Source organism: Falco punctatus, assembly GCF_963210335.1.
Source record: "Falco punctatus genome assembly, chromosome: 3".
In the NCBI taxonomy this organism is placed as follows: Eukaryota; Metazoa; Chordata; class Aves; order Falconiformes; family Falconidae; genus Falco; species Falco punctatus.
Window position 1 is genome coordinate 103189875 of NC_137582.1, and position 13235 is coordinate 103203109.

Below are 13235 nucleotides of genomic sequence, written 5' to 3' on the forward strand. Positions count from 1 at the left end.
CCTAATCCACCTCTCACCTACTAAGTACCTGGATTTGGGTACTTAGTACTTACCACCAACTACTTGAATAACTACTTAAGTAAGTCCAAATAATTCCTTTAACTAGAAAGCCCTTCTAACTAAAACTAAAAATTCTTCACAACCACAGGTTGTAAGGTATGAAGGGAGAAGTTGCAGCGGTCACCAAGTCCCTGGTACCATTAGAGATGACAACGGGAAGACATTCCAGGATGCAGTCATGACCCATCAGACACTGCTATTCAGCAAAACCAGTCAACACAACACGAACGCAAAATCTCTAAGGGGAAATCAGGGAAATCAGCAGAACACCAGTCAGCAGCACAGCCTTGAGATGAAGGCCAACCACACACTGGGCTGCAACAGCAAGAACTGAGCCAGCAGAAGTCACTGTCCCCCTTTATTTATGCCCTGCTCCATCCCCAGGCCACACTGAGGAGCTGGCGGGAGTCCAGCAGCGTGTGCAGCTTGTGGCATCTCCACTCCTGGAGGTGTTAAAAGCTCAGCTGGCCAAGCTGATCCAACCTGGAGTTAACCTCGCTTTAAGCAGGGGGTTGGGACTAGACCATCCTCAGGGGTCATGTTCAACCCAAATTTTTCTATGTTTTTACAATAATAGCTAATTATCTCTACTTCTAAACAAATAAACAGGTTAACGTAATTTTATACTGTTTTAGTGACATTCTCTTTCTTCTTGATATTTAAAAAAACAAAACTCATTCAGATGTAAACATGAATTGTTTTGCTTCATGAGGCATGATTGTCATTACTCTATTTTGTTGTGGTGTCATGCCAAAAATCAAGTGTTCTGCTCTGTTCCGTATACTGAAGCATAAAAGCAGGGGTCAATAAAGTGCAATCCTTCTACACACCCCTTGGGCAGTGTAGGCCTAGTAATGTTGCGTTCAGAAGTAGACAACAGCAGCAGATCCACCTTACACTGGAGGCTTTCAAAGAGCAGCAATACAGGATGCTGGTGTCTAACTTATGGAGATGTTAAAATCCAACATTTTAGCTGAAGAGCAACAAAATCAGTGACAACTGTATAAATAACCCAAGGAGCGTAAACAAATCCAATTTAAACATAAGACAATGGCAGAGCTAAGTTACCCACATTAGGAAACACTGAGCTAGCAGAATAACCTTAACAAAAAGGCCATAAATAATAAATATACAGTGTATTACTATCATGAGACAGATGCAGTTCCCATATCATTTGTCTTTACTATTATGTATAAATTATATGTATATCATATAATATTATACTATTATATCATATAAAACGCAAAGCTGAATGTGCTTGTTTGTGCCTACTCTAATTCTGTTTTACTTTCCATTGTAATTCAATTTCTATACTTGACATTAAGAAATAAAGGAAAGTATAAACAATATAAAGAAAAAAACCCAAATCACATGCTACCTACAGAAAAATTGTTTGGTTTATAATGTGTTAACTTTTCAGAAGAGAGTATAGAGTAATTTGACCTTTTTGTGTACCATTTAACATAAAGGCATGATTTTACCCTTGCAAAAGTATCCAGCTTGTCTTTGTCATATAAGATTCTCAGCATTCCAGCACATAGCGGACAGCAGGCTCCTATGTGAATAAAAGAAATATCTCAGAAATAAAAGCAAATAGTCCTTTCACTTTTAAGTAAGCAGAGGTCAGAAGTTGAATGTTAACTGAGACTAAAAACAGCAAGACTGCCAAAGCAAAGTAAATGTTTCGGATTGATAGTAGAACTCCTAAGATATTTTTTTTAATGTTGAAGACATTTATAATGCAAAAGCAGTCATCTTTCAACACACATTTACTCCCATCAACATGAAGCAACAAGATGAATTTTCACTTGTTTCAAGATGACTCATTACTGTAAGCTAAAACCCACAGGCACTCTGTACCACAAGCCAAGGTTTTGGATGGATGGATGCACATGCAACTACAGAAATGATGAATTTCAAGCACTGAAACAGCTAGGGCGTGACAGGAGCCAGTTACGCACACTGCAAACATTAATCCATGCAGTTACACCACGTTGGAGCTTAGAATCTTTATATAATGGGGGGGGGGGGGGGCAAAGGACCTGACAGATGTGTGTTTAACAGAGAAATAGGTCATATTTCTTCTACTGCTTTTTTTCTGACCATCTCAGAAACCAAAGGGCTAATATTTCAGCTTTCTACCCATGACTGTGTATTTAATTCAGCCCCAACTTATTATGCACAATTCACATTCACAGAGTGACTTTTACAATGTTAAATGTAATAAAGCACAAAGACCCTTCTTCAAACCCATGAATGAGAAAAATGGATAAAATTGTTTCTTTTTAAGAAGTGAGCTTTCCTTGTTCTATGTGTTACCTGCAATTTGCTACTGTTTCACATAGAAGGCATTTGTGAAAACAATAAAAACCCAGTTCAAACAGCACAAGGGCAAAACTATTCCTACTGCCCTCTTCCTTCACAGGGCTGGAAATACACACAGTGCCTTACTCTGTCTTCAATTAAATGTCATCGTTGTTCTTCTGGGAACTCCAGCTCTGATGACCGTTTGGCATTCCGGTGTGGTATCTGTGCTGCTACTTCCAAAAGATCACTCATCTGACTGCGGGCAGTGTTCTGCCCTGGACACGGCAGACCTCACTTGCTTCTCCTGGAGCAGCGATGGCGACAGCAGCAAGCTTCTGAAGACCGAAGGAGCGTGACTGCTAAAGCCAAGGCCCTGCCACCCTAGAATTACTCAGCCGAGCCCTGATACTGCTTGTTCCAGCCCTAAGTAAAAACCTCTGCTTCACCCTTTCTCTTAGATGTCCCAAGGACATCAGGGAATATAATATTTTAAAGTGTAAGTTTTGTCCTGAAGAGACACCTGTTTATGCACGTGGCCTGGAGACTCTCTCCTACTGCAGTAAACTCCAACGACAAATTAACGTACCCGGAGCAATAACAGGTTTGCAGCCCGTAGCAGAAAGCTGGGGGCATTTAACGAAGGCGCACTCGGTGTGAAAGCCGTAGTCTGAGAGCACGCCCACAGCCTGGCACTGCCCGTAATAGTCAACGGCCACGCGGTCGGCGTAGGCAGCACAGACGCTGCGGTAGGTTTCTCCGTTATGCCCACATACAGGCTCTGCTGACTTGCAAAACGGCTGAAACACAGAGACGTTCCACAGATCAATTTATTCCCGTACAGAAACTCCAGAGCAGTATTAACATCAGGAAAACCAAAGTCAATGCAAATTCACTGCTAACGTTGTCAAACATCCAAAGAAGCAGGGACACTAGAGTAAAATAACCTGCCTGTTTACGAATGGGTAATAAATGCAAAGAATAACCACTTCAAGAAGGCAACAGAAAAATACAAGCTGGAATCAGAGAAATGTACAGCAAGACATGTTTTGGAAACAACATTTTTTGTTCTGTGCTAACTCTTAAACAAAACAACCATGTCATTTAAATTAACTTACTTAATTAATTTTCATAATTTTATCACTTCATAAAGTATTATTAATAAAATACTGCTGGTTTATGTATTAATATTTTAATTACTTAGTTTATTAATTCATCTCAGTGTTTTTATGTTCTTAATTAGTGTGTGTGCATGTATTTCTAACACATTACTTGAAAAGCTAAACGTATACATTTACTTCAAAAGAATAAAATCCATTACTAGACACCTTTGTCAAAAATATACTGTTGAGAGCTTTAAATCTATAAAAATACATTTATTTTGTCCATTTTCTCTCAACATGTTATTTGATTCAAACACGTGTAAAAAAAGAATCAGAGAAAACTGTAATACAGTTTCTTCCTATCCCCCTGTGTACATACATTAATCCAACCTGTTCAAGGGGTCAAATACCAATAAACTTAAGCTTCATGACAGGAACAAATGGAATTGCTGACTCTCTGCAGGCAAGGTAAGTAATACTTTTGTCCAAAGTCTTGTGAAATGATGCAACTCTGTTCATAATTTCTTGCTAAGGTCCAAGCATTTTATTAAACTAACGAAGATTTCTAGTAAGTCACCATAGCTATATGATCACTGTATATCCTCTAAAACAACAAGAAAATTACAGTTTCTATATAACACACCTAAGCTGCCAACAAAACAGACAAAGGACAAGTAAATGCAAGCACCCCAAATAGTCTCCTATCTTGCAGCCATCTTCCCTGTAAAAGCAAGAATGAAAACGTAAAGCTACCACTGTCCAAAACTTACGAACATGGATACAACTAGGCACACGACTGCTGGAGAAAAAAAAATCCAGCCATGCAATACTCCTTTGATTCTTACTGTTCAGGGGCTGAACATTCTGAGTGTCTCATGAGATATCTGATGGGCAATGAGAATTATCTGTACTTAAAGAGGTTGCTGAAAAAGGGCAAGAGAAGTAAGGTATAAAGACAGAAAGGCAGAAACTAGAAGTAGGTTAAAAGAGCAATAGCATTCATAATACAGAAAAACCCTGAAAAAATGTTCTGTACTGCTAGGGATATCCATCAGCTGAGATCAAGAGAAGGTCGCGATGTTCATCATTTGAGAAAAACCTGGAGATGAACAGCCTATCAATGGTAAAGCCAGCAACTCTGTTCAGATTAGCTCTGACCTTCCTTGTAAAGCGATAGAAACAGCTTGTATGCACACACCATTGGGAGCCGTGGGATGGAAGAACTATACCTAGTCCTAATCCTTCTCAGGAATTAATATGAAGACTAATTCAATCCAGGTTAACTAAAACCCCAAACATTACAGACTGCTTAGTCTCCGACAAAACTTAGGTGTAAATAGATCTTGAACAACGAACTTGGTAAACCTGGAGCACTATCACACAAAACACTAAAGGCTTTCTATGACTAGGTATTAATTTTTAAATAAACCAAACTCAAATTGGTAAAAACTAGCATTTAACTAACCAAGGAACTGCAACCAATTACTGCAAACATATCTCGGTGCAAGCTTTAATAGTGAAAAATAGAGGAAGATTTAACATAAATATCAAAGTACTATCCCCAAGAAAGCATAAATAAAGCTTTTGATTGGTTTGGAGACAGCTGTTCACTAAAGCAGAGACTGACAAAATTCTCAATATAATTTTGAAAGAGTATTTTTTATACTGGTTAAAATTACATTTTTAAAGGATTACTTTAAATTAAAACATTTTGTAAGCTATAAAAAGCAGAATATTGCAAAAAACTTGAACATTAAAGAAAAAGATGAGTTGGTATTTATTGCTAGAACCACTTCCTACCTGGCATGGTCCTCGGTATGCCAAACTTTTTCCTTTTTGGTACAAAGTACACAAGTTGCTGTATTCCACATTGTCTGTGTCACAAACAGGATCCCGCGTCTGGTCGCAATTTAACTGCCTTGGCACACATTCATGCTGGCTACATTCGAACTTCCCAAAACTAGTCAAGCAAACTTGTTTCTTTGGTATGCACCTGCATAAAGTAATAAACAAAAATAATCCTGTACACGATATGGAATTGATAAGTCTCAAAATATTCAGGGAAAATATTTGCAGTGAAATCTTCTCCAGCGCTTTAGAGCTAACTATGGTTCAGCAGAGCTCCAGGAAATACAAGTGGTAAAAGATTCTGAAAAGCCGCTTTCAGGTCTCATCACAAACCTGGAACTGGTTTGCACCATGTTTAGTCAACATATGTGAACGTTTATGTCAAATTTATCTTTTACCACGTATTTTCCAAAGGATTTTTGAGAAAGGCTTGGATAAACTTCTTACCTACTCCCAAGCTTCATTCTGTAAATGCCTATTTATGGAAAACTAGAGAAAACATGAAAGCAGTCAACTGCAAGAGGTTGTATTGCAGAGGTCTAGCCTCATCCTTCCCTGGGGAGGTAGTGAACACAAGACTTACAAGCTCATATGGTTTCAATTACAGATACCTAACTGGATGCTAGCTTTGTTGGTTCAGTACATTACATCCCATCCCATCCCATCTTGGGGATGACTGCAAACCAGGGAAGAATCTAGTATTAACACAATTCCCTTTTTTGGCATGTCATCCCTCTCAAGCCTTCACAGGTAAGTGAAGAGCAATCAACCGCAGAAATTCTTTCTCCTTTCTATTAAATATATAACTTCCAAGGACTTATGTGCAAAACATTTGCCATATGCCCTGCGAGACATCCCTGTGCTAGAGAAATGCCAGCCAACAGTTTGATGAATGGGCTGATGAAAAGTCAAATGGCTTTTTTAACAAACTGCTCCTCCTCCAAATGACAACAAGGCTACCACTGGATTATGTACAATACGTCCCTATTCTCTCTGAGCGCTGCTGTCCTATGCATTACACATATTCCTCCCATATTAGGGAAGACTCAGAAATTCTGACATTTAAACACTTTACAAGTGGAATGTAAGATCTTAAACAGATTCTAAGTGCTTCAGTAATGTTTTAAAATGAGCATGGTTAGTTTATGCTACATTATCAAGCTGACCTAGAAAAACATACTGCTTTACTGAAACTTCAGTCCTTTACTGAAACTACAAGTGGCGGTTCTAAGCATAATAGTATTCTGTAGAACTGAAAAACCTCTCTATACTTTCCAAATCAGAAAGGTAAAAAGCATACATCCCCAATGCACCTTTGAAATTCTAATTTTCAATGCCATAATGGCTATTACAGTACAAAGCCACAGGGTTTTCTCTGCAGGTTTCTGCATGAAACCATTTAAAGTGCAGAAAAAGGAAAAAAATAAAATTGCTATAATCAGTTTTCACGGAAGCACAGTATTACACAACTTAGGGTGGCTTTCTTTCAAAACAGAAAAATGTACAAATTCAAAGGAGACTGCAGTATTGCACAACACTGAGAAAATTGAAGACAGAGACCAGTATTATGAGCCACAGACTTTGATTTCTGTAAGAAAGGCCCGATTTTCTTTTTTCCTGACACTAGTACAGAGCATGGGTTCTGTTTTCATGTTTGTCTATACAGATTTTGCTTTTTCTGACACTGAAAAAACAGAGATTGTACAGGCATAGTTTTCACAAGATATCAGTCTAAAAGAAGCTCAAGTGTCCTGAAGTGATTGATATTTTCCTATTTTAGAGATAAAAAGCACAGATTATTCACTGAATAAGCAAGACTCACTGCAACTCTCGAATACAGGTGTGGGTTTTTTTAAACTACTAGAAGAAGGTGTGGAACAAGTAGTAAAATGACACTTATAGCCATTTCACCAAAATTTGATTCCTCCACTTTTGAAAGTGTACATTAATTCTCTTTATTGCTAGAACAGAGATCTGCATAATGGATTTAAAAAATATAGTATTACATAAACAGAACCAAGCACTGACAGTTATTACAGTCCATTACTAACTATGATAAATAAAAAATAGCTACTTCAAACAGTTATTTTTATTGGAGTATCCCAAAACATAGAACGTTATTACAATACACAACACATTCAAAGAAAAAGCGTTATCTGCTTTACGAGTAGAAGATGCCAAAGAAAAGCTTTAAAACATATTGTGCTTTTACCTCTGGTTTTTATTACAAGGGTTAGGGTTACAAGGGTCCTTGGAAAGACATGATCCAAATTCAAATTGATTGTCCTGGAGCCCAACACAGCGAGCTATGCACGCACTTGGATACGTGCGTCCATTCTGAGCACAGACGGGCACAAACTGATCCACACAGTTACACGGCAAACCTGTAAATGCAACACACAAACCAGGAATCTGGTGCACTCTTATTTTCTAAGGCAGAAGATACACAAGAAGACACTAGGATATCTTTGCCTTCCAGCAAATGCAAAGATGTGCCATACCTTCAGCCACGTCCTCCCTCCTGTAATTCAGCGATGCGGCACTGCACCTGTGCACTCAGAAGCAGCAGGAGGGCAGGTTTGTGCACTGCTTCCTTGCTGCCTCGACTCAGCTTTCTCCATTTCCCCCCCAAACTACCCCTCTCTTGTCCCTAGTGGCACTATGTCATCTCTACTTATTATTTTTACATATTACCTGAGCTTCTATTTTTCAGTACTGATCTTTTTTTTTCCAAAGGTGTATGTTGGTTGGACATCAGAAAAACAACTGATTTAAAGAACATATTACTAACAAATTATCAGATATTTTCTGTTAATACTGTGGAAGGAATTTAGAAGCTAACTCTCGCCCTAAGAGTATTAAGCTTACAGTTTCCATAGTTTGGAAAGTTACCTGTAAACTTCCGACGTTCGTCTTCTGAACTATGCTCAGTTAGACACTGACGCGTAGAGCATATCAAGTTTCCAGCAAAACATGAACAGACATTACAATCTATATTAAAGGATGTTCCATGGCCTTAAAATAAAAGAAATTAAGTAAATGCATACAATTAATGCAAATAGACCAGAAGACTATATACTCATGTGTTTTACACAGATACTACATTTTCATTATTAATTGTTCCTGTAATTTCCCTTATCCAGTTTATTTTCCCACTGAAATGTCTACTTTGGATTTAAAGTTTTGCTTTATTCATTTGAAGAAGTCTGTTCACATGCATTTTTGATTAATTAGTTAAAAAAGGAAACAAGCACTTTATACTTTCAAAGCCTGTGTAAGTTGCATTTGCTTTTTTCTTTTTTTAAGAACAATTTAAAGCTGCAAAAAGAAATATGGTCATAAAGCTGTAAAAGTGGTTGATAAATCCTAGTTACTAAGCTCTACATCTTTTTAAAGGTAAAGCTTTTGTGAAGATACGTTCTCCTAAACTCATTTTATGTAAGACTGCTGTCAGCCATAATCTTACAGATAACGAACACCCCTCTGTGGCGCAATTCTCTCCTTTGCACATACTTTTTGCCGAGAGGTGAGAAGTGCCAACGCGTCGCTCTGGTCTTTATTGCTTTGCTACACCTGTTCCAGTTGTAATTTCAGCCCCCACAAGCAGACACAGCTTTGTCCAAGGCAGGGGACAAGCAAGACTGCAGCGAGGCGAGCAGAAGCCCAGAGGTCCCAGCGCGGGTGAGCGGGCCCCAGCAGGGAGCCCTCAGTACGGCGGCCACCACCGCCAGCGGCCGAGCAACCTGCCCCGCGTTCGCCGTTTCTCAGTTACAACCTTTTCACAGCTCGATCTAAGAATCCCACTGCAAACAGGCATTTTCCTTCTGTTTACCGACTCCAGTTTGGGTTGGTGAGCAGCCCACAGGACTGCCCTCTGCTGTGTTGTATGTCCCCTGTGAGACCCACCAGCGCCGGCGCCCACCGCTCAGGCCGCAGGGAAGTGGCTGCTGAAGGCTGCCAGCAGGCACGCCGCCCCTCAGCACACTGCTGCCAACTGCGCCTGCGAGCAAGGCAGCTCCCGCTGATCTCCCTGCAAAGGGCTGAGGTCAAGGATGTACGTTTTGCAAACCAGTGCAGGGGCAGACGGCAAAGCCCTTGGCATCCGAGCACTTCGGAAGGGGTACCCCAGGCAAAGGACGGCAGAAGGCAAGGGGACAGGACAGAAAGCCTCTGCAGCACAAGCAGCTCCGTTTAAGCCACAGCACTACTGAAGAAAGATGAATCTGTCAGCAGGGAAGAAGAAAAGTTTCCAAGGTTTGACTATAATGCTGAACACAGGATTTCTTAGATGATTCTTCAGAGTCAAGAGTACCTGGCTTAGGGACCACGTGGCAACTCTGCAAGGGTTGGCTTTCGCCAGCAAAGAGTGCACACAGCAAAGCTTCCTCAGGAGCCACCGCGCTCACCGGCGTCAGGGCACAGCACCAAAACCCCAGCGCCAGATGAAGCGTTCAGGGCTGCTTGGTTTTAGTTCGGACGTTATGACTCAACCCTGGCTTTTTGCAACTAACATGGAGACCAGCTAAATGCAGTCACTACAAAAAGATCACATGGTGACCATAATTTTTAATTACTTTTTTTCAATACATCATCTAATGGATCTGGAATCTACTAATTTTTTATTATATAATACATAGAGTCTTAATCACCATACACACTTAATGAGTAGTTATGGCAAAAAGTGGAATGTCTGGGTTTGGGTTTGTGGTGGTTTGTTTGGTTGTGATTTTTTGGTGGTTTTGTGTTTGTTTGTTTGTTCTGTTTTAAATGGACAGCACTTACTGAGTACTGAATACCTTACCAGCTACACATATTGCTGCTATTTACCAGAACAAGCAACAGCTGTCCACTGTGCAAACATCAAACACAAATACAACTTCAGACATTTTTGTGATTATTTTTACCAGTAATCTGAAAAAGTGCAAGTTTCTTTGGACAGAACAGTCCATGAAAACTTTCAGTCGCCATTTAAATAATATATTTGCTAATGACTCTATTTTGAAAGCATCTACTTTCACAAGATACTTTCTATAACTGCCCATCAAACGTATCATTAAGGTTAAGAAGTGTTCTGTGTTCTAAGTACATTTGGCTGACTTTTATCTGCTTTGGATGAACAAAAAAACCCCAAACATTGCAAGCTGTAAATCATGGAACATTACAGGCAGACTATCCTAAGTGATGAAAATAATTGTGCAATTGATTATTTAGCTCTGCTTGGTATCTTTTAAGAGAAAGAAATATGACAATTACCTACTCTTTCATGATATCAAGGTTTAGTTCACAAGCAGAAAATTATGTTTGTGGCAAATGTAACAAGTGCTTTGCTTCTCAAAAGTTACTTAAAAGATGTATGTAAAAACAGTGACTCAGTTACTTTGACCTTACTAGGTATCTTTGAATTGCTTTACTTACGCTTCAGCTTCAGTCTGACAGTAATGTAAAAGGGCTGATCTACAGACACTGAGCAGTGTCCAGTGCCGAAATACGTAACTGTTCACTAGCAGAAAATCTTTTCCTTGCGGACTGATTCAAAGACACCAGCCTCAGACAGGTCACAGCTCGGCACAGACTCCATTTTACATTCAAGACATTTTGCAAGATTTTTCCTATCTTGGTAGTAGTTTTTTAGTTTGCTTTCCTTTTCAAAGAGCACAGTGCCAGTTTGTATGACAAAACCGGACCTTTACAGTTCTCAAGCAATGATTAAATCTGAAAATAAATCAGTATTATCTTTTAAGAAGTATCACCTGTCATGTCTCTTTCAACTACTTTGTCAGATTAGGTAGAACCCAATTAACTCTTGCTGCCCATGCTAATTTAGTCTTCAAACAGTCAATAACAGTAAAGTTAGGTTTAAATTATTAACTTTCTAAAATGTCAAGCAAGAGATAATTAGCATTCTTTTATTGTTAAAACAGAAAGCTGCTAGTTCAACAGTTACCTGGCAGACAGAGATCAGCAGGAGGTCTACACCCACTATGCTGAAGGAGACTTTCAAGAACCACAGTGTTCAATATACCTTTGTTATCATAATGTATCCACTTACATGTTCATTTTAAAGCATATGTTAGCCCCATCGATTAATCTTGAACTATAATTCTTATTTAATATTAATTTCATTAAAAAAATGAGTAGGTTTTTTTTCTGAAAGGCACAGGCTGCCTTGTGATGCTCAACTGTACGCTACGAAGGTTTCAAAGACATTCGAGTGCAGAGGACAGACGACGCCTGGTATGTATTTCTAACACATTTGTACACATTAGCAGAACAGTCTTCTAAACACTTTTTTTTGAAACCGTTGTCCTTGGTGTGAAACCTACCAACATTGCTCAGTAAAAGAAACTCCCTCCCCAGAATGCTGTAAGAACTACACCAGCATCGCTGCCTAAAAGAGTACCAGATTTCTTATGTGATGCCAAGGGAAGAGAATGCTGGGATTGTGCAAAACTTATTATGGGATGTTTAGTGGAAGGACCAAAGATGAGGAAAAGGAGGAATTAAGACAGATCAATCATGAAGATGTGTGGGAAAGCAGATGGAAAGGGGGAAAAAGGGATTTGCTGGGTGCAGACAGGTCAGTATGCTTCTCTCACCACAATCCATCCTACATTTTTATTCAATTTTATTTTTACCCTCTGTGTGCGTTCACTTCCTACCCTGAATACATGCAGGAATGCTAACAGGCTTTAAGCTGGATGAGTCAGTGCATAGGGTAAGAGGCCTGTGAGCCAGCAGTGGAGCGGCCACACCAGCCCTGGGAGCTCTGCTTGGGCCTGGATGCCACCAGCTCTGCCAGACGGGCAGCGGCCGGCGGGCCGCCACCGGGCAGAACCGCTTATTAGCAGCCTTCATTTCTGATCAGCAGCAGGGCAGGAACAGGTTTGTGTTAATGCTATGTGTCTTCATGTGGGTGCCAGTAAAGCAGTATCTTCTGTCCATGTTGATCAGTGTGGCTGCCCACATCAGCAGCACGCCTCTGTGTGTGTGTGTGCGTGTGTGTGCGTGTGTGTGCGCGTGCCTCTGGGTGCCTCTCTCTCGACAACACATCCAGTGGTTTCTGGCTTTGTTCACTGCCAATTCTGTTTTGGCAAAATCAGTTTTATGTGGCCTTTACACCTACAGCTAGGTCTGTTGTAGGAGGGAGGATCATACAGTGATCACCTGAAGCACTCAGAAGATTTGCCAACAGCAAAAGCAAAAAGTAAAAGCCTCTCTGGCATCCCTGTTCCCTGCAGAGGGAGTTAACGGTCCCAGAGAGTACCTTCTGCACAGGCAATGTGCTAGGCAACCTGCCTCAGAAACAGCTCTGGACAGACAAGCACTAACAACTCTGTGAGTAGAGCAGGTATTCAGCAAAAAAATCCAGAACTCCTCAGGTGTGAAATACCTGCTCATACAAGCAAACTTAACTTGCAACCTCTTGCTTTAAACTCCCCCAGTGACACATAACTACATATGCCACATTAGGGGAAGGAATCACAGGGTTTGTACAAGTCACAAAACAAATCGTTTGGATTATCTGAAGGAGTCAACAGCCAGGTGGACACAGAAAATCAGGTTGATACGCTTCAATACCCAACAGGCATTTAACAGCTCTTTTATATAGGCTTTCAAGGAAAAAAAAAAAAGCAGAGATAGGAAAAAAAGGCACTAACATGGTTAAGTACTGTGAAACAGAATGAATGGGCAATGAAAGGAGGAGGTCACTGGAAGAGTCTCCATGCTCTATGCAGTGGCTGTTCCGTTCAACATATAAATATGTGATCCAAAAAAACAAATGCAAGTATTTACATGACAAGGTCTACCAATAATATTCATGTACAAAGGACCAAATAATGAAAAACTGCAAGAAAAATCTCACCACACTGAGCAACTGGGGAAGGCTACAGCGGAGGAAATTAATCGCACTGAACATAC

General features: G+C 40.0%; 1 protein-coding gene across 2 annotated transcripts in view; it reads right to left on the reverse strand.

The window, feature by feature from the left end:
- RECK (reversion inducing cysteine rich protein with kazal motifs) overlaps nucleotides 1-13235 on the reverse strand; it is a 67787-nt gene that overhangs the window by 5670 nt on the left and 48882 nt on the right. For both annotated transcript variants that reach the window (XR_013927183.1, XM_080381188.1), the window contains exons 15-19: nucleotides 8208-8330; nucleotides 7528-7699; nucleotides 5268-5460; nucleotides 2954-3164; nucleotides 1542-1615 (exon numbers count right to left, since the gene is read on the reverse strand). Coding sequence is in view for 1 of the 2 variants with exons in the window: in XM_080381188.1 (XP_080237314.1) it covers nucleotides 1542-1615; nucleotides 2954-3164; nucleotides 5268-5460; nucleotides 7528-7699; nucleotides 8208-8330 (773 nt within the window). In the remaining variant the exon portion in view is untranslated. The remainder of the gene's footprint in view (nucleotides 1-1541; nucleotides 1616-2953; nucleotides 3165-5267; nucleotides 5461-7527; nucleotides 7700-8207; nucleotides 8331-13235) is intronic.